Source organism: Aedes albopictus, unplaced genomic scaffold (genome assembly GCF_035046485.1).
Source record: "Aedes albopictus strain Foshan unplaced genomic scaffold, AalbF5 HiC_scaffold_30, whole genome shotgun sequence".
In the NCBI taxonomy this organism is placed as follows: Eukaryota; Metazoa; Arthropoda; class Insecta; order Diptera; family Culicidae; genus Aedes; species Aedes albopictus.
The window spans coordinates 100,214-124,352 of record NW_026917090.1 but is presented as its reverse complement, the minus strand read 5'-3'; the positions used below and the strand labels follow the sequence as shown (position 1 = coordinate 124,352).

General features: G+C 43.9%; 1 protein-coding gene across 1 annotated transcript; it reads left to right on the top strand.

Moving 5' to 3' along the window:
* Nucleotides 1-572: 572 nt before the first annotated feature.
* On the top strand, nucleotides 573-22,976 carry LOC134284550 (uncharacterized; the record flags this gene model as incomplete). Its single annotated transcript, XM_062843531.1, has 3 exons — nucleotides 573-1,737; nucleotides 7,470-7,558; nucleotides 22,841-22,976. Coding segments are annotated over 3 exons (1,390 nt in total), but the record flags the coding sequence as incomplete, so codon positions are not given.
* Between the last annotated feature and the right edge of the window lie 1,163 nt (nucleotides 22,977-24,139).

The following is a 24,139-nucleotide window of genomic DNA, read 5'->3' as shown; positions in this document are numbered from 1 at the left end:
CAATGTATGTTTGTTTACAGTCTGTGCATTCTAGACTGTAAATAACGTTGCATTGGTCGAGTATAGGGAGGGGGTCTTTAACTGATCGTAGGATGTTATTTGTGTTTTTTAATGTTCTGTAGGCAATTCGTACCTGTGGAAAATCGGCTTTTAGGATGTTGGCGATTGTAGGACTGAGATTTTCAATGAAGGGGATGCTTCTATATTCGGTGAGCTGCTGTCCGTTGGTTGTGGAAGGTGGTGGTCGCTGCTGGGGTTGGATGGCTGGAGTGTTTTGGTCCAATGGAGTTTGCAAGCCTCTGGAGCCACCCAAAAGATCGATCAAACATCCAGTCGAAACCCTCTTGAAACTCAAACATGGCTGATTTGCAACCCAGCTTTTTCATGTATATCAGTAACACATACGACCACAGCACTGCAAGATTGTTCAAAGAATATGCGTCGCTTAACACAAAACTCGGCAACGCGCAAGTACGGAAAGATTTCCTCATACAATGTCGGAGAAGAGGAATTTTTCCCACACATATAGTCAACTCACTAAAATGTGTCTATCCAATACTCGAGGAACGCAGCCCTTATGCGAATAAGCTGCAGCGGATAATCGAACGTTGTAAAAAATCTCTCCTCAACGTCGAAATCAAGCACACGTTCTTCAAAATCAAACAGTTGAAACTGTCAATAGAACGAGCAAAAGCAGAGATTACCACCCACTCGCCGACCGATATCGCTGCTCGGTTCTTCGACACGCAGGATCGGTCCTTCAACCGCAACGTCAGCCGAAACGAACGGAAAACCACTTCGAAACTACTTCGGCTAATCGAACGGACCGCAGAACAATGGGATGTCATGCCGACATTCAACGAAAAATCCATCCTCAATGCAACAAATGTCCAGATACCGCAAGAAACCCAAACCTTGCTCAGCCTTGGACCTAAATTCGCTCTACCCACGGATGTTCTCACTCCGCGCCATTTGTTCCACATGATCGCTGACGTTGAAGCCATCCTCAACGTTACACCGTACAAGGCGGTACGGGATTATAACAGATGCAGAATAACAACCGCCATACAAAACCACATATCGCGGGCACGGTCCAACCAGCGAGAAAATCCAGTCTCCAAGTTCTGCAAACATGCTTCTATCACTACCAAGAAGTTCCTGGACGATCATAAAGATATCGTGATCGTAGAGTCGGATAAGGGGAAAAGAATGGTCGTAATGTACATCGCAGACTACGATCGCAAAATGTCAACGTTGCTGGACGACTCCACATACAAAGTCCTGCCGAAAGATCCAACATCAAAGTTCCAACGGCAAAACAATACGCTGGTCAGACGGTTGAGCAATCTGGAGCTAATCGACCATTTCACTGCCAGTCGGTTAACAAGCAAAACTGCGACTTGTCCACGAATATACGGTCAACCCAAGGCACACAAGGATGGGTTACCCCTTCGCCCCGTTGTGCCAAACATAACGGCACCAACATACCAGTTATCCAAATATATCGCGTCCGTTTTGTCGAAAGGTTTCAAAAGCGAGTACAACATCATCGACAGCTTTTCCTTCGTCAAATACATCACCGCTGTGACGCTTCCAGCAGGATACATTCTAGTATCTTTTGATGTCGTCTCCCTCTTCACGAACATCCCGAAGGACCTGGTTATTCGCGACATCATTATGAACTGGGACACCATAGGAAAAGCAACAAATATCAACCTGGATTTGTTCCTCGAGATGGTGAGCTTTTGCATAGATAGCAGCTACTTCAAATTCCGGGACAAGTTCTATCAACAAACATTTGGTACAGCTATGGGCAGTCCTCTTTCGCCAATACTTGCGGAAGTAGTCATGGAATTACTTTTAAGGACTGTCACAAATAGACTGAGTTTCCCGCTCCCAGTCATCAAAAAATATGTGGACGATTTGTTCATAGCACTACCAGAAGACCAAATAGAACATACGCTACAGGTATTCAACAGCTACAACCAACACCTGCAGTTCACCGTTGAGAAGGAGGCCGACGGAAGGCTTCCATTCCTCGACACCCTAGTCATCAGAAACCCAGATCAGACCATATCTACGCAATGGTATTCCAAACCAATATCTTCAGGACGACTGCTAAACTTCCACTCATTCCACCCCACCGAACGAAGAAAACCATCCTCACGCCGGTAGCATCACCTCCAGAGGCTTGCAAACTCCATTGGACCAAAACACTCCAGCCATCCAACCCCAGCAGCGACCACCACCTTCCACAACCAACGGACAGCAGCTCACCGAATATAGAAGCATCCCCTTCATTGAAAATCTCAGTCCTACAATCGCCAACACCCTAAAAGCCGATTTTCCACAGGTACGAATTGCCTACAAAACATTAAAAAAACACAAATAACATCCTACGATCAGTTAAAGACCCCCTCCCTATACTCGACCAATGCAACGTTATTTACAGTCTAGAATGCACAGACTGTAAACAAACATACATTGGAATGACCACAAACCAGTTAAAAACTAGAATGTCTGGACACAAGAGCAATGTTAACCAATACACCAAATTAATCCAAAGCAATGACACACACACACAAATGAAGAAATCCTAAGACTAGGCGAAAAAACGGCATTAACCCTAAAAGGGATACCTTCATGGCCTCAGTTTCGTCACCTCGCTGAGTGTGTTCCATCAAAGACGAGCTCTGAAAGGCGCCTGGGGTCCAAATGGACCCCAGGTATCCCTTTTAGGGTTAATGAAACATGTCATTGAAAACAACCATATGTTCAATGTTGCAAACCCAAAAATTCTCGATAGGGCCAATAGAAAATCAACACTACCAACACTAGAGATGTGTCACATCATCCATACACCTAACACAGTCAACCACCGCACAGACATACAAGGTCTAAGTACAACGTACGCAGGACTATTCCACACAATTAAACAGTCCACCACACGTAGACAAACCCCAGCCATATCAACAATGGAACCAATTCCACCCCTCCTAAATGAAACTGATGAACGTGATCCACAATCACCACAAAATTCACCAACCATTTTGAAACGATCGTTACCAGTGCTGTGAAGTCCAATCAAAACTATATATATTAAAAAAAAACCTTCAAAAAACAGTAAGTTAGGTAAAATTGTGCATCAAATCGAAAATAATAACCATATTATAACAGACAGGTAATGAAAAGGCAGGCCAAACACAAATGGTTAGGCAACTATATACACGGGAGACGATAGACACTAGTGAGTAGTTATATGTTTTATGTTAAATGTTATATGTAAAGTGTTAAATACATGTTTTAGCGACCCTTGAGAAAGGCCAAAACCCTTCGGCCGAAACGTCGGGAGAGTAGAAAACATTTCGTTCTCGACTTAAAGACTGAGAAAGCCACCCAAAAGATCGATCAAGATTTCCTCCAACAACTAATCCAAGGATTTCTTTAGGATTCAAGGGATTCTTCCAGAAATTCCTCCAGGGATTCCTCCGGAGTTTCCTCCAAAAATTTTTCCAGGGATTACTCCAGGAATTCCTCCAGGGAATTTCTCTGGGTAATTTTCCCGGGTAATTTCTCCAGAAATTCCTCCAGGAATTTCTCCATGAAATTCTCCATGCATAACTGCTAATTTATCTATGGATTCATCAAGGGATTCCTTCAGAAATTCCTCCATGGTGTCATCTTGAAATTCTTCCAGGAGTTCCTCCAGGAATACCTCCAGGCATTCCTCCACAAGTTAATCCCGGTATACCTCCAGCAATTCCCAGAGGGGTTCTTCCCGGAATACCTCACAGGGATTCTTCTTGAAATTCTTCCAGAAATTACATCAGCCATTCCAGGAATTCTTCCTTGATATACTCCAGGGTATTCCAGAAATTTCTCCAGCAAATACTCCAGGAGTTCTTTCAGGAATTACTCCAGGAATTCCTCCAGGAATTACTCTACGAATTGCTTCTGGAATTATTACAGGAAATCGTCTAGGAATTGTTCCGGGAAATACCCCAGGAATTCCTGCAAGAAATATTCCAGGAATTCCTCCAGGAAAAATTGCAGGTATTCCTACAAGAATTGCTGTAGGAATTTCTCCAGAAATTCCTTCAATTCCAGTTATTGTGGGAAATACTCCTCGCGTAAATTCGGAATCACTCGCATGAATTACTCCATGATTTTTTTTACGGGAAATACTCCAGGAAAACCTTCAGAAAAAAAAATAACTTCAAAAATCCCGCCAGCAGTTCAAGGAAATCCTTCAGGAATTCCTCTAAGAACTTTCATGGGAAACTCTTTAAAAATCTCTTCAAAATTACTACATGAATTCTTCCAGAAAGTAATCCAGGAATTCCTCTAGGGTCTTCTCCAGATATTTCATCAAAAAATTCTTGAATAAATTCCTGGAAATATTCTTGTAGGAATTCTTGGAGGAATTCACGGAAAGGATTTCTGAAAGGGACTGTTGGAGGTGTTCTTGGCGGATGTCTTGGAGGAATTCATGGACGAATTCTTGGAGGATTTCATAAAGGAATTCTTGGAGGAATTCCTGGGGGTATTTCTGTAGGCATTTCTGGAGGAATTTCCGAAGGATTTCTAAAGGAATTAATTGCAAATCCCTGGAGGTATTCCTAGAGAAATTTATAAAGGAATCTCTGGTCAAATTTCAGAAGGGATTCTTGGAGGAATTTTTGACAGAAGTATTGGAGCAGGTTTTGGAGAAATTCTTATTAGAGTTCCTGTTGGAATATTTGAAAGAATTTCTGGGAAAATTCCTGGGTGGATTCTTGGAGGAATTTTTGGAGTAAATTTTGGAGGAGTTCTTGGAGTATTTCCTTGAGAAATTTTTGAAGGAGGCTCGGATCAGTTCCTGGAGAAATCCTCAGAGGAATCCCTGGAATTGTCCCAGGAGCGTTTTCTTGAGGAATTTCTGAAGGTTTCCTGAAGCATCTAAGAGGTACAGGTGGTGGCCAAAATGTTTGGGATAGGAAACTTTTTTTTTCTCACAAAAAAGTTTAACATGCTGTTACTTTTAATAGAGTGCATCAAAAATTCTCAAATTTTGACTGTCTGTCAAGCTATTATATGTGCATCATTGGTACAAATTTGAGCCCGATTGGTTAATCTTTCGCGAAGCTAGAGCCGTTTTCGTAAAACACCTTTTTTCAGACAGCTTATTTTTGAACTGTTATATCTCAGAAACCAATGAACCGAATTGAATGAAATTTTGAACGTTTATCAACAATATATTAGACCGTTCGCAATGCTGTTTTATTTTGTATGGCAAGTTTTAAAATTTTTAAAACTCGTCATACAAAATAAAACAGCATTGAAAACGGCCTTAGTGCTTCACAAGTTATTGAAACATAGGTACTTTTTATACATTTAAAAAAGTTATCATGGATTGTTACTTTTTGGGTTTTCCTAAAAAATATTTTTTTTTACATCATTGTTATTAAATTTTAGTTTTGATATAAAAAAATACTTCTGTTCTCAAGATGTTTCTTATAAGAGCCTATTTAGTAATTTTTGTGTGGTATTGTAAATTTGACTTACTTTTCTTTAAACATAATATTTTATAATGTCGCATGAAGTACCAATATGTTGTTAAGAAACGCTCAAAATGTCATTCGATTCAGTTCACTGGTTTCGGAGATATGACAGTTCAAAAATTGATTGTCTAAAAAGTAGTGTTTTACGAGAACGGTTCTAGCTTTGCGAATGATTAACCAATCAAGCCCAAATTTGTACCAGTGATGCACATATAATAGGTTGACAAACAGTCAAAATTTGAGAATTTTTGATGCATTCTATGAAAAGTTACACTATGTTGAATGTTTTTGAGAGAGTAAAAAAAGTTGCCTATCCCAATCATTTTGGCCACCCCCTGTATTCATAAAGGAATTCCTGGAGGATTTTATAAATGAATTCTTGAAGGAATTTCTTAAAAAAAAACCCTGGAGGTATTTCTGGCGAAATTATGGCGATTTCTTGGCAGAAATCTTAGGGGAATCTCTGGTGAAATTCTTGGGGAAGCTCCAGTAGTAGTTTTTGGAATTTCTGGAGGGATTCTTGGAGAAATTCCTTGTTCCTGGAAATATTATAAGAGGAATTTCTGGAGGACTTCCTGAAGGAATTTCCGGAGAAATTTCTGAGGGAATTTCTGGATGAATCTCTGGAGGAATTCCTGGAAGAATCCCTTGCGAAATTGCCGAAGAAATCCCTGGATTAGTTGTGGGAGGAAATCTTGGATAAATTCCTGAAGGAGTTCTGGAGGAATTCCTGGAGGAATACCTGAATGAATCCATGGAGGAATTCGCAAAGTAATCCCTGGGGCGTATTCCTGAAGGAATCCTTGAAGGAAGTAATCCCTTAAGTAATCCAGAGAAAAATTCCTAGGAAAATTCCTGGAGGAATCCCTGGAAAACTTGCTGGAGGCATTCCTGTAAAACTTCATGGAGGAATCCCAGGAGAAATGTCTGAAGGAATTCTTGGGAAAACTTGCTTGAGGAGTTTACCATGCATTTCTTAGCACAACTATTCCCCATGACTATAAAAAAAAATCCGGGGTAAAATGTTTTAAAACAAAGAAGATATTGTTTTTCTATCAAAAGTAGATCGTCCCGGGTGTTTACGGATTAAGGATTCTTTCTAAATTCTTGCTGGGATTCTTCAAGGAACTCCTACCAGGATTTCTCCAAGAATTCTTGCTGGGATTTGTCAAGCATTTCCATATGGTATTTCTACAGTTATTGCTCTTAGGAATCCTCCAGGAATTCCTAGAATATTTCTATTGAGAATTGTTTGAGAAATTCCAGCAAAACTTCAAGAATATTTGGAATAGTTCCAGAAAGTATTTCTTATGGTAATTCCATAGGAATTCCAAAGAGGAATCCTTGAGAAAATCTTTGGAGGAACTACATGAGGAAACCCAGCAAGCTTACTTGGGGAAATTCGAAGTGAAATTTGTGGAGAAATGTTTCGAAAAATCCATATGGAAATCACAGAAAGAACCTCTGCAGGAATCCCAGAGGGCATTCCTAGAGGATTTGCTTAAGGAATTTAAGAAAGAACTGTTGGAGAAATCTGCGGAGAAATGCCAAAAGGATGTCTTGGAATCCATTGAGAAATCGTTGGAGAAATGATGGGATTTCTCCAGGAATTCTTTCTGAGATTGCTCCAGAGATTTCTCCAAAGATTTCTATACGATACGCTTCCTGTAATTCCTTCAAGAATTCCTTTACAATTTTTTCTTGTGATTCTCCTTAGATTTCTCCAATGATTTCCTCAGGATTTTTTTTGGAATATCAGCAAAAGTTCCAGCCGAGATTCCTTCAGGTATTCCTACTAAGATTACTTCAGTAATTCTAGCTGCGATTTGTCAAAAAAAATCTGTAGGGATTTCAGCTGTTTTGCCTCGAACCACTGTACAAGGGGGCTGGCAATATTCGTGTAAGTCGTAAATTGTCGCGTCTTGACAGGATGCCGGAGAGAAGACGGCCAAAACCTCGACCAAAGAAGATGACTACGACGCAACGATCGGGAGTGCACCGTGCACGTACGTTTGCGTGTAGGTTGGTAGGTATGATCCAATTCTCATTGGACGCTGCTACCCGGAGATGGATTTGCAATGCAACACTGCGTTGCTTTTTTGGATCGTTGCAGTTTTTTCGTGCTAAAGTAGTTCTGTGACAGGACAGGAAGTTGGTTTTATTATAATTTGGATTGCGTAAAAACGAACGAGAAAAAGTACGCAATATATTTGGGTGAAAGCTATGAGGAACGCGTGTCAGCTTATCTTGCTAGGGGTTCATTGATATGCAGATTGGTATGTGGATAAGTACAGACTAATTGAAAATTATTGACTTGAGTATCAGGGGTCTGTCTGCAGAAGGGAAGCTATCTTAATGACCAAAGGGACCTTTTTTTACGGTGGCTTATTGCTATGCATAAGCTATAGCTAGTTATTGTTTGCTTTATTCTTCTTATTCTTAGTCTAATTTCCTACTGGAACATGGTCTGTCTCTCAGTAACTTAGTGTTTTTTAAGCACTGCTTCATCTATTAATTGAATTGCATTCTTTGGCTGCCACGCATTAATTTGTATACATATGTATTGTGTGGCAAGCACAATGATACACCATGCCCATGAGTAAGAAAATTTCCAGACTGGAACGAGAATCGAACCCTAGAGGCTTATCCACTAAGACCTGGAGGGGGTCTCTTGAACACAGAAAAAGGGCCACGTGATATATGGACAGTCCCTGGCGTTAACTCCAAAGACGGAATGCTCAACACTTACTGTAATCAGTGTTGGTAAAAACTCAAATTCTCAAATCTCATGCTTGAGTTGTTTCACGCGCGATTCATGACTCGCCAAACTCACCGCCGAAAAAATCATGCATGAGTTGACTCGCGATTTCACTCATTGTGTTATTTCTTGGTGTTCTTATTATTTACATCGAAGTTTTTAGGATTATATGATAGAACAAAAGCAAGCCTATCGTACAACAACATTGGATGTCGTTCAAATTGATTTGGATTCGTTTTACAAGCGAACGAGATTTCGGCGCTTGACTCGTGAGAGCGAGATTTTGCATGAAAATCTCGTGCGTGAGAAAATGATTCAGAATCACGCGCGAGTTTGCTCACGCAGGAGCGGTTCGTGAGTGTGCTTTGACTGTGATTTTACCAACACTGACTGTAATGAAAAAAAAAAAAATACTCCTTCAATAAATTCGGTGTAGCTTCAAAGCTGTGCAAAGCATAACATGCACTAGCAATGATCTTGATCATGAATTTCGAAATTGACGCATACAATCTGTGGCAAAACAGAACAGCCATGAAAACAAACCATTATTCCACCAACCTAAGGGGCCGTCCATTAATTACGTAAGGGTTTATGGGGGAGGGGGGTTTGGTTTGAGAAATCTTACGCGCCATACAAAAATATTTGGACTTTCATACAAAAAATCTTACAAGGGGGGGTGGGGGTGTCGAAAAATCGTAAAAATTGCCTTACGTAATAAATGGACAGCCCCTAACCATATTGACTGTTGGGACGTAGTCAGTTTCCCGCATTCGAACCCGCAACTGCAACAGTGCCTATTGTAGCGTAACAGTCTGCTGAGCGGTTTTGGTAGATTGTGATTGAATGAACCGTCGTCGCTTTGCAAGTTAAAGCCATTGACTGTGCCATACCCATCGAGCCACCAAACTCTACTACAAGCAGGTACTGACTGGAAGCGAAGCCCAAGAAAAAGAGCGATTCGCAGGTTGGTTGACCGTGAAGCTGTAAATCTATTCACCGATCACCCACACCGCCGCCACCGCCCCGTTTGAATGTCATTTTCGATTTTAATAGCACCAATTTGGGACTGGTTTCGAGATTCCGTAGCGAACGTGCGGCGCAACAGCTAGTGGTTTGGATGCATTTTTTTTTTCGATGCGGTCTCTTCACTGTTTCAATTTTAGTTAGAACATGGCGGTTTTTTTTGCATTTTATTCCTTTTTAAAAATAAAACAAAAACATAGTTAATGTATCATTGTGCTTTGCCACACAATACATAACCAAATTCATGTGCTCTATGAACATTATGTTGAAGAGAAACAGTTCAAGCTAAAGTTGGAAAGTTAGGCGAGGAAGAAGTAGAAGAAGAAGGTGTTTAACTTTTCATCGCAAACCGTCTTTAAGTGAACATAGGCATTTCTAGATCATAGCTTTGCCTGATCCTGGCGGAATATAACTGTTGGGAAGGACATTCACTTTCGGCACGCCAAATCAACTTTCGAAAGCAGCTTCAATGCTGAAAAATAGTTTTTATTATAGCGCATTTAGTTCACCACTGGACTATCGCACTAGTTTTCACGATTGCGAAAACGCTAATAAAAGTGAGCGATTGCATCAAATCAACTCGGTGTTTTCAGAGCACTTGTTCACCATAGATTGAAGAAATAGTGCGCCGAAGACATCATCGTGATTTGATGCAATCGCGCACTTTTATTTACGTTTTCGCACTTATGAAGTCGCAGGTCGCAGTCCAGTGGTGAACTAAATGCGGTATAAATTTAAATACATTTTAGCTTACTTTTTTGTACTTAACATACCGGGCTTAGTGGTGTAGTGGCTTCTTCTTCTTCTTCTTTATGGCTCTACGTCCTCACTGGGACTTGGCCTGCCTCGCTTCAACTTAGTGTTCTTTGAGTACTTCCACAGTTATTAATTGAATGGCTTTCTTTGCCTGCCGTTGCATAAATTTGTAAATTGTAAGGCAAGCACAATGATACACTTTGGAGATGAACCAGCCTCGGGCTGAAAATCTCCCTAATAAAGCTAATAATAATAATGATACACTCTATGCCCAGGGAGTCAAGAAAATTTTCCCGACTGGAACGGGAATTGAATCCGCCGTCTCCGGATTGGCGATCCATAGCCTTAACCACCCTTGGGCTGCGAAACGGTTAGTCGATAAGGAGAGCGTCCGATATAGCTCTGGTCCTCACAAGTTCCTACTTCATGCTTTCACGGGTCAAGCGATGACAAAGACCGCCAGTGAAGAGTTGTGTGCTTAGCTGGCAGTGCAGCCTGGTCACTGTTGTCCTTCTGACTTCAGCTAGATTGAGGAGGTACGATCCGAGTGTCTGTTCACCAAGGAGGTGCGGCTCAAACAGCGTCTGTTCTGGCATCCAGCGGCTGAGTAAGAAACACTGCACCACGCCCAGCTAGATCCAAGGTGGTAGCCCCATCAGCGTGGTCGCCTCAGTGTTGGTTGGGACGTTAAACAGAACTGGCACGATGGCCCTCCGGCGAGACAGGAGTGTTGGCGTAGGTCCAATAAGCCACCCGTAAAAATCCCCATTGCGAATAACATAGGAGAAAATACGACTCGATACAATCGGCAAAGACCCACGCGACGAAATAAGGACTACGATTGGAAACTTGGAACATGGAATTGAAAGTCACTAGGTTTCGCAGGATGTGACAGGATAATCTACGACGAACTACATCCCCGCAACTTCGACATCGTGGCGTTGCAGGAACTTTGTTGGACTGGACAGAAAGTGTGGAAAAGCGGGCATCGAGCGGCTACCTTCTACCAAAGCTGTGGCACCACCAATGAACTGGGAACAGGATTTATAGTGTTGGGCAAGATGCGACAACGTGTGATCGGGTGGCAGCCGATCAACGCAAGGATGTGCATCGGCTACAGCACTAGGCTTTGCGACTCCGAATAACAGAAAGGACTGGTACGACGGCGAATGTGAACAGTTGAAAAACGAGAAGAATGCAGCATGGGCGAGAATGCTGCAACACCGTACGAGAGCGAATGAGGCACGTTACAAACAGGCGCGGAACAGGCAGAACTCAGTCTTCCGGATGAAGAAGCGCCAGCAGGAAGAACGAGATCGCGAAGCGATGGAAGAGCTGTACCGCGCTAAGGACACACGAAAGTTCTACGAGAAGCTGAACCGCTCGCGCAGAGGCTTTGTGCCACAAGCCGACATGTGCCGAGATAATCACGGGAATATTCTCACGAGCGAGCGTGAGGTGGTCGAGAGGTGGCGGCAGCATTACGATGAGCACCTCAATGCCAACGTTGCAAGTACCGAAGGTGGCGTGGTAACAGATCTAGGAGTATGTGCACAGGACGAAAGACTTCCGGCCCTGACCTTCAAGAGATTGAGGAGGAGGTTGGCCGGTTGAAAAACAACAAAGCCGCTGGAGCAGATAAACTACCAAGCGAGCTTCTAAAATACGGTGGAGAAGCACTGGTGAGAGCACTACACTGGGTCATTACCAAGATTTGGGAGGAGGAAGTATAAACCGGAGGAATGGATGGAAGGTATCGTGTGTCCCATCTACAAAAAGGGCGACAAGTTGGATTGCGGGAACTACCGCGCGATCACACTACTGAGCGCTGCCTACAAGATATTCTCTCAAATTTTATGCCGTCGTCTATCACCGATTGCAAGAGAGTTCTTGGGACAATATCAGGCTGGATTTATGGGTTAACGCGCTACAACGGACCAGATGTTCGCCATCCGCCAGGTGTTGCAGAAATGCCGCGAATACAATGTGCCCACTCATCACTTGTTCATCGATTTCAAATCGGCGTATGATACAATCGATCGAGAACAGCTATGGCAGATTATGCACGAATACGGATAAACTGACACGGTTGATCAAGGCGACAATGGATCGAGTGATGTGCGTAGTTCGAGTATCAGGGACACTCTCGAGTCCCTTCGAATCTCGCAGAGGGTTACGGCAAGGTGATGGTCTTTCGTGCTTGCTGTTCAACATTGCTTTAGAGGGTGTAATTAGGAGAGTGGGAATAAACACGAGTGGAACAATTTTCTTGAAGTCCGTTCAGCTGCTTGGTTACGCTGATGATATTGATATTATTGCTCGTAAATTTCAGACGATGGCGGAGACGTACATCCGACTAAAAAGTGAAGCCAGACGAATCGGATTAGTCATTAATGTGTCGAAGACAAAGTACATGATGGCAAAGGGCTCCAGGGAGGAATCACCGCGCCCGCCTCCCCGAATTTATATTGACAGTGATGAAATCGAGGCGGTTGAAGAATTCGTGTACTTGGGCTCACTGGTGACCGCCGACAACGACACCAGCAGAGAAATTCAGAGGCGCATTGTGGCAGGAAATCGTGCTTACTTTGGATTCCGCAAAACTCTACGATCGAATAAAGTTCGCCGTAACACGAAGTTAACCATCTACAAAACGCTGATTAGACCGGTTGTCCTCTATGGGTACGAAACATGGACCCTACGTGCAGAGGACCAACGCGTCCTTGGAGTTTTCGAACGGAAGGTGTTGCTTACCATCTACGGCAGAGTATGGAAGACGGGACTTGGAGAAGGCGAATGAACCACGAGCTGCATCAGCTGCTGGGAGAACCAACCATCGTCCATACCGCGAAAACCGGGAGGCTACGGTGGGCGGGTCACGTCATCAGGATGTCGGATAGCAACCCGACTAAAATGGTTCTCGAGAGTCATCCGACCGGTACAAGAAGACGTGGAGCGCAGCGAGCTAGGTGGGTCGACCAAGTGGAGGACGATCTGCGGACCCTACGCAGAGTGCGGAACTGGAGACAAACTGCCATGGACCGAGTGGAATGGAGGAGGCTACTATGTACAGCAGAGGCCACCCCGGCCTTAACCTGATCGGTAAGTTATGTAAGCCAATGGGGCATGCCGTATGAAGCTTGAGATCCTAGGACTGAGCGAAGTCCGTTGGCCGAACTTTGGAGAACACAGATTGGCGCCGGTGGAATCAAACTCTGGGCTACGCGGTGAACTCGTTGCTCGCCATCGTGGAGTTGGTTTCCTACTCAGCGCTCACGCCCACCCTGCGCTCATGAAGTGGATAATGAGAGGGTAATTGTAGCCATATTCAGAACACGGATTCGAAACCTTATCATGATCCAATGTTACGCGCCAACCAATGCGGCCGAAATGCAAGAGAAAGAGAACTCTTAATCGGCGCCATCCGGCTGCGCATTGCTAGGATCCATCGACAGAAGTAGAAAATCGAGCGCCGCTGTGGTGAAAAGGTCCTTCGTCGAGGAGCTAGATAATCGTGCTACGGACATTCCGGAAGGTGGAAGCGTAGATCAATGGAGCGCCATCAAGTACGCCTTCATCGCCATCGGCGAGAATAGTTTGGGTGAGTTACGCACCAGGAGAAAGCAGTTGATCACAGATGACACCAGGAGGAAGATTGAGGAGCGAAGGAACGTCAAAGCCACGATTGAACGGGCGAAAATACGAGGAGCCAAAGCCGTAGCCCGTCCGCGCTATTCGGCTCTCGAGAAGGAAGTGAAACGCTCATGCAGACGGGACAAAAGAGCGTGGGCGGACGCCCTAGTCGATGAAGGCGAGAAAGCTACAAACACCGGCGGCATCCGTCTTCTTTACGACGTTTCACGTCGTCTTAGTGGGACTAAGATTAGTGCTATGATGCCCGCGAAAGACACGTCTGCACAGTTATTGACCGACCCGGCTAACAAGCTGAAACGCTGGCTGGTTCGAGCACTTTGGAAACCTTTTTCAAGTGTACACGCCATCAACACTTCAGCATAATCTGTCAAGGGTTCGACGCATTTTTTTTTTACTTATTCGTTTATTTGGAAGGCTCGGGCGCCACTTGGGCATAACAGAGCCGAAGTCATCTTTACATTTTTTTTATGTTGATTTTACATGTTGTTTTTTTAAATTTATACTGACTTAATACTAGGTTAGTTTTGGGAGCCGAAGGGATAACAAATATATAAAGTTGGAAAGGAGGGAATTAAGGGACTTATACTAAATTACTTGCTATCTTATACTAAAAACCTTGATGGGACCGACTGTCCTGATCTGTAACGGGACTAAACAGAAAGGGCTTTATCGGAAGACAACGACAAGAAGAGAACAAACGGAAAGGGGGGCAACGAAAGACAGGGAGCGAACAACAAAACCAAATTTCGGGCAATGAAAACAAGGAACGTACGAGATCAAATTCTGACATCAACACGTTTCAAAAACTGGTAAATAAGATCCATGTACTCCAAATCAAGGCCTGCCAACACTTCTCTAACGGGTTTCTGTTGTTTTCCTCGGACCCGGAGAGTTTCATACAGCTCAGATCTGACTTCACGATGCTCATCGCATCCCCACACGACATGTTCGATATCCTGGTAAGCCACGCCGCAGACACAGAGATTGCTTTCCGAGAGCCCAATACGGAAGGTATGTGCGTTTAACAAATAGTGGTTGGACATCAGCCGACACATTACACGAATGAAATCGCGGCCTAAATCCAACCCTTTGAACCATGGCTTCTTCGATACCTGTGGAATGATGGAGTGCAACCATCTACCCATTTCTCCATCTCTCCATTTGTGTTGCCAGCTGATCAAGGTCTCCTGACGGGCTAATGCAAAAAATTCGTCGAAGGCAATTTGACGCTCGTAAATATCGCCTTCGCTAGCGCCCACCTTAGCCAGAGAGTCCGCTTTCTCATTACCCGGAATTGAGCAATGTGAAGGGACCCAAGCTATGGTGATGGTGTATGAGCGTTTGGACAAAGCACTCAAGACTTGGCGAATTCCATTCAGGAAGTACGCTGAGTGCTTCATCAGTTTCATTGACCGAACAGCCTCCAGAGAACTTAGACTGTCGGTAAAAATGAAGTAGTGCTCAGGTGGGAGAGTGCGAGAGTGCGAATGTACTCTAGGGTTCGACGCATTACCCGTGTCAATACCGAAACTTTATCATTGCAGGAGGTAAACAGCCATCCGTACCATGAAATCGGGGATGATCGCATATCAGCTGAGATGTTCAAAGCTGACCCCGTAGTATACCTTATCTCCAAATTGGAGCTCCGTCGTCCATGCGCTGAATTCAGCTGTAGGTATATGTATTGACTACAATACATATTTTTATGAAATATTTTGCACAAATTAAAAAAAAATCGCAACCTGGAATCGAACCAGGGACGTCAAGGTTGGCGAGTGCGTACTTTACTCATACGCCCATCGACGCTTCGGAAGTTGAAGTGGTTAGAAGCCAATAAAAGTTTTGTTGTTTTTTTTAGAAATGGTGTTTCATAACACATCTTATGATTTTCATACAATGCTTCTTATGAGATTTTTCATACGACAATGTTCACCAAGGAGGTGCGGCTCAAACAGCGTCTGTTCTGGCAATCAGCGGCTGAGTAAGAAATACTGCATCACGTCCAGCTAGATCCAAGGTGGTAGCTCTAGTTGGGACGTTAAACAGAACTGGCACGATGGCCCTCTGGCGAGACAGGAGTGTTAGCGTAGGCCTAATAAGCCACCCGTAAAAATCCCCATTGCGAATAACATAGGAGAAAATACGACTCGATACAATCGGCAAAGACCCACGCGACGAAATAAGGACTACGATTGGAAACTTGGAACATGGAATTGCAAGTCACTAGGTTTCGCAGGATGTGACAGGATAATTTACGACGAACTACATCCCTGCAACTTCGACATCTTGCCGTTGCAGGAACTTTGTTGGACTGGACAGAAAGTGTGGAAAAGCAGGCATCGAGCGGCTACCTTCTACCAAAGCTGTGGCACCACCAATGAACTGGGAACAGGATTTATAGTGTTGGGCAAGATGCGACAACGTGAGACAGTCGATCAACGCAAGGCTGTGCATGTTAATAGTTAAGGGCCGTCTCTTCAACTACAGCATCATCAACGTCCACTGCCCACATGAAGGGAGACCTGATGACGAGAAAGAAGCGTTCTGCGCGCAGTTAGAGCAAACATACGATGATTGCTCGTCGCGTGACGTGAAAATCATTTGTCGGTCACATGAACGCGCAGATAGGAAGGGAGGAAATGTACAGACCGGTAATCGGGCGAAACAGCCTGCACGCCGTATCGAATGATAACGGCCAGCGATGCGTAAACTTTGCAGCCTCCCGTGGTATGGTAATCCGCAGCACCTTCTTCCCCCGCAAAGATATCCACAAAGCCACCTGGAGATCCCGAGCATCAAACAGAAAACTAATTCGACCACGTTCTAATCGACGGTAAATTCTTCTCGGATATAACCAATATCCGCACATAGCGCAGTGTGAATATAGAATAGGATCACTACTTAGTCGCTGTATGCATGCGCTCAAAACTTTCGACAGTTATCACCACGCGTCGAAGTCGAACGCCGCGGCTCAACATCGAGTAACTTCGTAACGTAGAAGTGGCTCAAGACTACGCGCAGCAGTTAGCAGTGGCCCATAGGAAGTACCTCGGCTACAGCACTAGGCTTCGCGACTCCGAATCACAGAAACGACTGGTACGACGGCGAATGTGAACAGTTGAAAAACGAGAAGAATGCAGCATGGGCGAGAATGCTGCAACACCGTACGAGAGCGAATGAGGCACGTTACAAACAGGCGTGGAACAGGCAGAACTCAGTCTTCCGGATGAAGAAGCACCAGCAGGAAGAACGAGATCGCGAAGCGATGGAAGAGCTGTACCGCGCTAAGGACACACGAAAGTTCTACGAGAAGCTGAACCGCTCGCGCAGAGGCTTTGTGCCACAAGCCGACATGTGCCGAGATAATCATGGGAATATTCTCACGAGCGAGCGTGAGGTGGTCGAGAGGTGGCGGCAGCATTACGATGAGCACCTCAATGGCGACGTTGCAAGTACCGAAGGTGGCGTGGTAACAGATCTAGGAGTAATGTGCACAAGACGAAAGACTTCCGGCCCCTGACCTTCAAGAGATTGAGGAGGAAGTTGGCCGGTTGAAAAACAACAAAGCCGCTGGAGCAGATCAACTACCAAGCAAGCTTCTAAAATACGGTGGAGAAGCACTGGTGAGAGCACTACACTGGGTCAGTGGGTCATTATCAAGATTTGGGAGGACGAAGTATTACTGGAGGAATGGGTGGAAGGTATCGTGTGTCCCATCTACAAAAAGGGCGACAAGTTGGATTGCGGGAACTACCGCGCGATCACACTACTGAGCGCTGCCTACAAGATACTCTCTCAAATTTTATGCCGTCGTCTATCACCGATTGCAAGAGAGTTCTTGGGACAATATCAGGCTGGATTTATGGGTGAACGCGCTACAACGGACCAGATGTTCGCCATCCGCCAGGTGTTGCAGAAATGCCGCGAATACAACGTGCCCACACATCACTTGTTCATCGATTTCAAATCGGCGTATGATACAATCGATCGAGAACAGCTATGGCAGATTATGCACGAATACGGATTTCCGGATAAACTGACACGGTTGATCAAGGCGACGATGTGATGTACGTGATGTGCGTAGTTCGAGTATCAGGGACACTCTCGAGTCCCTTCGAATCTCGCAGAGGGTTACGGCATGGTGATGGTCTTTCGTGCCTGCTGTTCAACATTGCTTTAGAGGGTGTAATTAGGAGAGCGGGGATAAACACGAGTGGAACGATTTTCACGAAGTCCGTTCAGCTGCTTGGTTACGCTGATGATATTGATATTATTGCTCGTAAATTTCAGACGATGGCGGAGACGTACATCCGACTAAAGAGTGAAGCCAGACGAATCGGATTAGTCATTAATGTGTCGAAGACAAAGTACATGATGGCAAAGGGCTCCAGGGAGGAATCAGCGCGCCCGCCAGCCCGAATTTATATCGACGTGATGAGATCGAGGCGGTTGAAGAATTCGTGTACTTGGGCTCACTGGTGACCGCCGACAACGACACCAGCAGAGAAATTCAGAGGCGCTTTGTGGCAGGAAATCGTGCTTACTTTGGACTCCGCAGAACTCTACGATCGAATAAAGTTCGCCGTAACACGAAGTTTATCATCTACAAAACGCTGATTAGACCGGTCGTCCTCTATGGGCTCGAAACATGAACCCTACGTGCAGAGGACCAACGCGCTCTTGGAGTTTTTGAACGGAAGGTGTTGCGTACCATCTACGGCGGAGTGCAGATGGAAGACGGGACTTGGAGAAGGTGAATGAACCACGAGCTGCATCAGCTGCTGAGAGAACCAATCATCGTCCATACCGCGAAAATCGGGAGGCTACGGTGGACGGGTCACGTCATCAGGATGTCGGATAGCAACCCGACTAAAATGGTTCTCGAGAGTCATCCGGCCGGTACAAGAAGACGTGGAGCGCAGCGAGCTAGGTGGGTCGACCAAGTGGAGGACGATCTGCGGACCCTACGCAGAGTGCGGAACTGGAGACAAACTGCCATGGACCGAGTGGAATGGAGGAGGCTACTATGTACAGCAGAGGCCACCCCGGCCTTAACCTGATCGGTAAGTTATGTAAGCCAATGGGGCATGCCGTATGAAGCTTGAGATCCTAGGACTGAGCGAAGTCCGTTGGCCGAACTTTGGAGAACACAGATTGGCGCCGGTGGAATCAAACTCTGGGCTACGCGGTGAACTCGTTGCTCGCCATCGTGGAGTTGGTTTCCTACTCAGCGCTCACGCCCACCCTGCGCTCATGAAGTGGATAATGAGAGGGTAATTGTAGCCATATTCAGAACACGGATTCGAAACCTTATCATGATCCAATGTTACGCGCCAACCAATGCGGCCGAAATGCAAGAGAAAGAGAACTCTTAATCGGCGCCATCCGGCTGCGCATTGCTAGGATCCATCGACAGAAGTAGAAAATCGAGCGCCGCTGTGGTGAAAAGGTCCTTCGTCGAGGAGCTAGATAATCGTGCTACGGACATTCCGGAAGGTGGAAGCGTAGATCAATGGAGCGCCATCAAGTACGCCTTCATCGCCATCGGCGAGAATAGTTTGGGTGAGTTACGCACCAGGAGAAAGCAGTTGATCACAGATGACACCAGGAGGAAGATTGAGGAGCGAAGGAACGTCAAAGCCACGATTGAACGGGCGAAAATACGAGGAGCCAAAGCCGTAGCCCGTCCGCGCTATTCGGCTCTCGAGAAGGAAGTGAAACGCTCATGCAGACGGGACAAAAGAGCGTGGGCGGACGCCCTAGTCGATGAAGGCGAGAAAGCTACAAACACCGGCGGCATCCGTCTTCTTTACGACGTTTCACGTCGTCTTAGTGGGACTAAGATTAGTGCTATGATGCCCGCGAAAGACACGTCTGCACAGTTATTGACCGACCCGGCTAACAAGCTGAAACGCTGGCTGGTTCGAGCACTTTGGAAACCTTTTTCAAGTGTACACGCCATCAACACTTCAGCATAATCTGTCAAGGGTTCGACGCATTTTTTTTTTACTTATTCGTTTATTTGGAAGGCTCGGGCGCCACTTGGGCATAACAGAGCCGAAGTCATCTTTACATTTTTTTTATGTTGATTTTACATGTTGTTTTTTTAAATTTATACTGACTTAATACTAGGTTAGTTTTGGGAGCCGAAGGGATAACAAATATATAAAGTTGGAAAGGAGGGAATTAAGGGACTTATACTAAATTACTTGCTATCTTATACTAAAAACCTTGATGGGACCGACTGTCCTGATCTGTAACGGGACTAAACAGAAAGGGCTTTATCGGAAGACAACGACAAGAAGAGAACAAACGGAAAGGGGGGCAACGAAAGACAGGGAGCGAACAACAAAACCAAATTTCGGGCAATGAAAACAAGGAACGTACGAGATCAAATTCTGACATCAACACGTTTCAAAAACTGGTAAATAAGATCCATGTACTCCAAATCAAGGCCTGCCAACACTTCTCTAACGGGTTTCTGTTGTTTTCCTCGGACCCGGAGAGTTTCATACAGCTCAGATCTGACTTCACGATGCTCATCGCATCCCCACACGACATGTTCGATATCCTGGTAAGCCACGCCGCAGACACAGAGATTGCTTTCCGAGAGCCCAATACGGAAGGTATGTGCGTTTAACAAATAGTGGTTGGACATCAGCCGACACATTACACGAATGAAATCGCGGCCTAAATCCAACCCTTTGAACCATGGCTTCTTCGATACCTGTGGAATGATGGAGTGCAACCATCTACCCATTTCTCCATCTCTCCATTTGTGTTGCCAGCTGATCAAGGTCTCCTGACGGGCTAATGCAAAAAATTCGTCGAAGGCAATTTGACGCTCGTAAATATCGCCTTCGCTAGCGCCCACCTTAGCCAGAGAGTCCGCTTTCTCATTACCCGGAATTGAGCAATGTGAAGGGACCCAAGCTATGGTGATGGTGTATGAGCGTTTGGACAAAGCACTCAAGACTTGGCGAATTCCATTCAGGAAGTACGCTGAGTGCTTCATCAGTTTCATTGACCGAACAGCCTCCAGAGAACTTAGACTGTCGGTAAAAATGAAGTAGTGCTCAGGTGGGAGAGTGCGAGAGTGCGAATGTACTCTAGGGTTCGACGCATTACCCGTGTCAATACCGAAACTTTATCATTGCAGGAGGTAAACAGCCATCCGTACCATGAAATCGGGGATGATCGCATATCAGCTGAGATGTTCAAAGCTGACCCCGTAGTATACCTTATCTCCAAATTGGAGCTCCGTCGTCCATGCGCTGAATTCAGCTGTAGGTAAAGTTGCACGAGGTATAGTAAAATGCCATCAATACTCTTCTAGTACTCACACCAGGCATTACTATTTATACGAATAATTACAGTGAGGTACCGTAATCCGGGGTAACATTGATCAGAATTTTTTATCTTTCTTGAATAATTCTCTTGTTAAAGCAAACGTTACATGTTTTATATTTTTAAAACAAGTACTGGCCCTCTGAGTATGTGTTAAGCTACTCGAAAAAGTATTGTAAAACTTTTAAATATGTTTAAATGGGTTTTTGAAATTAATTTTTGATTATGTTGATTTGGGGTAACATTGATCATGTCAGTGATGTGTTGAAAATGCCCTTACTTACTAAATTCGGGGTCGCTGATTTTGAATATGTTGTCCAAATTCTTACAAATTATGTACTTTTTAAGTTATTTTAGGATTAAAATTCTCTAAACCACGAATAACGCCTAAAGGTAGGCAATGGCTTATGGAATTGATAGACGATTTTTAATAAATCGTATATTTTACTGAAGAATAGCCTTTTCATCAAAGTTTCGTTTATTGAATCCAACTCTAGGATATCATATTGAAGTAATACAGTGATTTCGAACCTCATATTGTATCTAGTATTCACGCCAAGCATGAATGTTTGACAATGTATCTAATTGCGTTACGAAACACAGTTATGGAAAAATCGTTTTAATTCAATGTTTATGAAATTCCATTTTCATAAATTGCATGTCATTTAATAACTAAATGATAGCAGATTACGATATACAATTCCATAGCAGAAACTGATTCATTGTAAAATGCTAGTTTGAACATTTCATGAGGTGAGTCAAGCCGATCAATGTTACCCCGCTGATCAATGATACCCCGGATTACGGTACGTCAACATGAAATACTGGACAAGAGCAGTTTGAGTTTGAGTTTGAGAAAAAGTTCGAAACAAGTTCACTTCCAAGCATTCCAAGTTGCTGGGAAGTGCTCACTTGAACTATATTGGTACTTTACAGTCGAACAGAAATTTAACAAAATTACGGTAAGTGTTATGATAAGTTTGTAACGAGTTCATAAAGATCATTTTGTCCCATACAAAACTCCACACAAACTTCAAATTCCAATAGCACCGCAAAAATATCATTGGATTTAGCTGAAAATTGCGCTTTGTAAAGCATTGTGAGTTAAATAAAAAGTTTGCCCTCAAGTTTTTTTTAACGGTTGATATTCTTCTTTTTCTTATTCATGGCTCTACGTCCCAACTGGGACTTGGCCCGCCTCGCTTCAACTTAGTGCACTTTGAGCATTTCCACAGTTATTATTTGAAGGGCATTCTTTGCCTGCCATTGCATGAATTTGTATATTATGACCAGTGAGTCTATGCCCAGGGAGTCAAGAAAATTTTCCCGAGCGAAACGGGAATCGAACCCACCGTCTCCGGATTGGCGATACATAGTCTTAACCACTAGGCTATCTGGAGACTCCGATATTATTTTGAATCATTCTAATAAACAAGCATGACTTTCACTAGATCCTGCCATCTTGTTTGCTTCGCAGATACGTTTTCTTGTCTGAAATGTATATAAAACCTTGAAAACAGTATTTTAGTTTTAATAGATAATTTTGTGTTTGAGCGAAGGAAACATTCATACACTTCACGGAAAAATCTTCCCAACTAACGGACGACAGACATTCATGCCTGTCAGCAATAGAGCAATATTCCCGGTGAAAGCTCAAGATAATCAGCCCCCACTGCATTGACTGGAAGCGAGAGGAGTGAATTGAATAAGTGCTTCTAATCTAATCGAGTTAATCGCATCGCATTACTCTCTAATTTCACAGCATTAATCTATACGGACGGAGTCCTCTTCTGTGCTTCCTAATTCACGTCGGCGGCGGTATCAAGTGGCAAATTTGTGCGTTCATGTGTTATAATATCTTCCAGCTGCATCCAGCTAGCGGCGGCAGCGGTGGCTAGGCAAACAAGCTCTGTCTGCCTCTAAATGATTCCGTACACTGAGGATACTGCAACTCCGAAAATCATACGAATCAACTATGATTTTTTGCCACAAGAATTACTTGCGAAAATCATTGTTACGAACTATGATTTTGGATTCAAAGCGCCAACTATTATTGTCATACTGTTACTGTATAAATTTCATAACACTCACGTATGAAAATCATACCGATAACGTATAAAAACTGAAACTATGTCGTATGACTACAATACATATTTTTATGAAATATTTTGCACAAATTAAAAAAAAATCGCAACCTGGAATCGAACCAGGGACGTCAAGGTTGGCGAGTGCGTACTTTACTCATACGCCCATCGACGCTTCGGAAGTTGAAGTGGTTAGAAGCCAATAAAAGTTTTGTTGTTTTTTTTAGAAATGGTGTTTCATAACACATCTTATGATTTTCATACAATGCTTCTTATGAGATTTTTCATACGACAAATTTTATGGATTTCGCATTTCAAAGTATGAAAAGCATACGAGAACTATGAAATGATGAGAAAAATAAAAATTTCTGATTCATAAGATGTAAACTATGAAAAACATACGAACAGTATCCTCAGTGTAGATATCTAGTGGTGGCAGTGGCAAGGACTTTTACTATGAGCTCGCTCTTGGCAAGCTTAGTAGAAGTGGATGTCCGAGTTGTAAGGTGCTTCATTTAGTTCTTCTGTATTCGTTACACCACTATCTACAGTGGACTCTGCATATGTACTTCGGCTCTAGATAAATGGCGCTACAAGAAGACAGTGACAGCACAACTGTGATACCGTCAGACGAGGGGAAATCGATCAGTGAATTGCAACGACTTGATAGTTACACTTTCTGTTACTTATGTGTTGAAAGTTTAACTTATTTTAAAAACCGCAAATACAGCTGTCAATAGCGTTTTTGCTGAATAGAAACTATACGATTAGAACATCAATTTTCTTCTTCTTCTTCATGACTCTAAGTCCCCACTGGAACTTGGCCTGCTTCGCTTCTATTTAGTATTCTTTGAGCACTTCCACAGTTATTATAATAGAAGGGCTTTCTTTGCCTGTCATTGCATGAATTTTTATATTGTGAGGCAAATACAATGATACACTATGCCCAGGAAGTCGAGAAAATTTACCCGACGGAA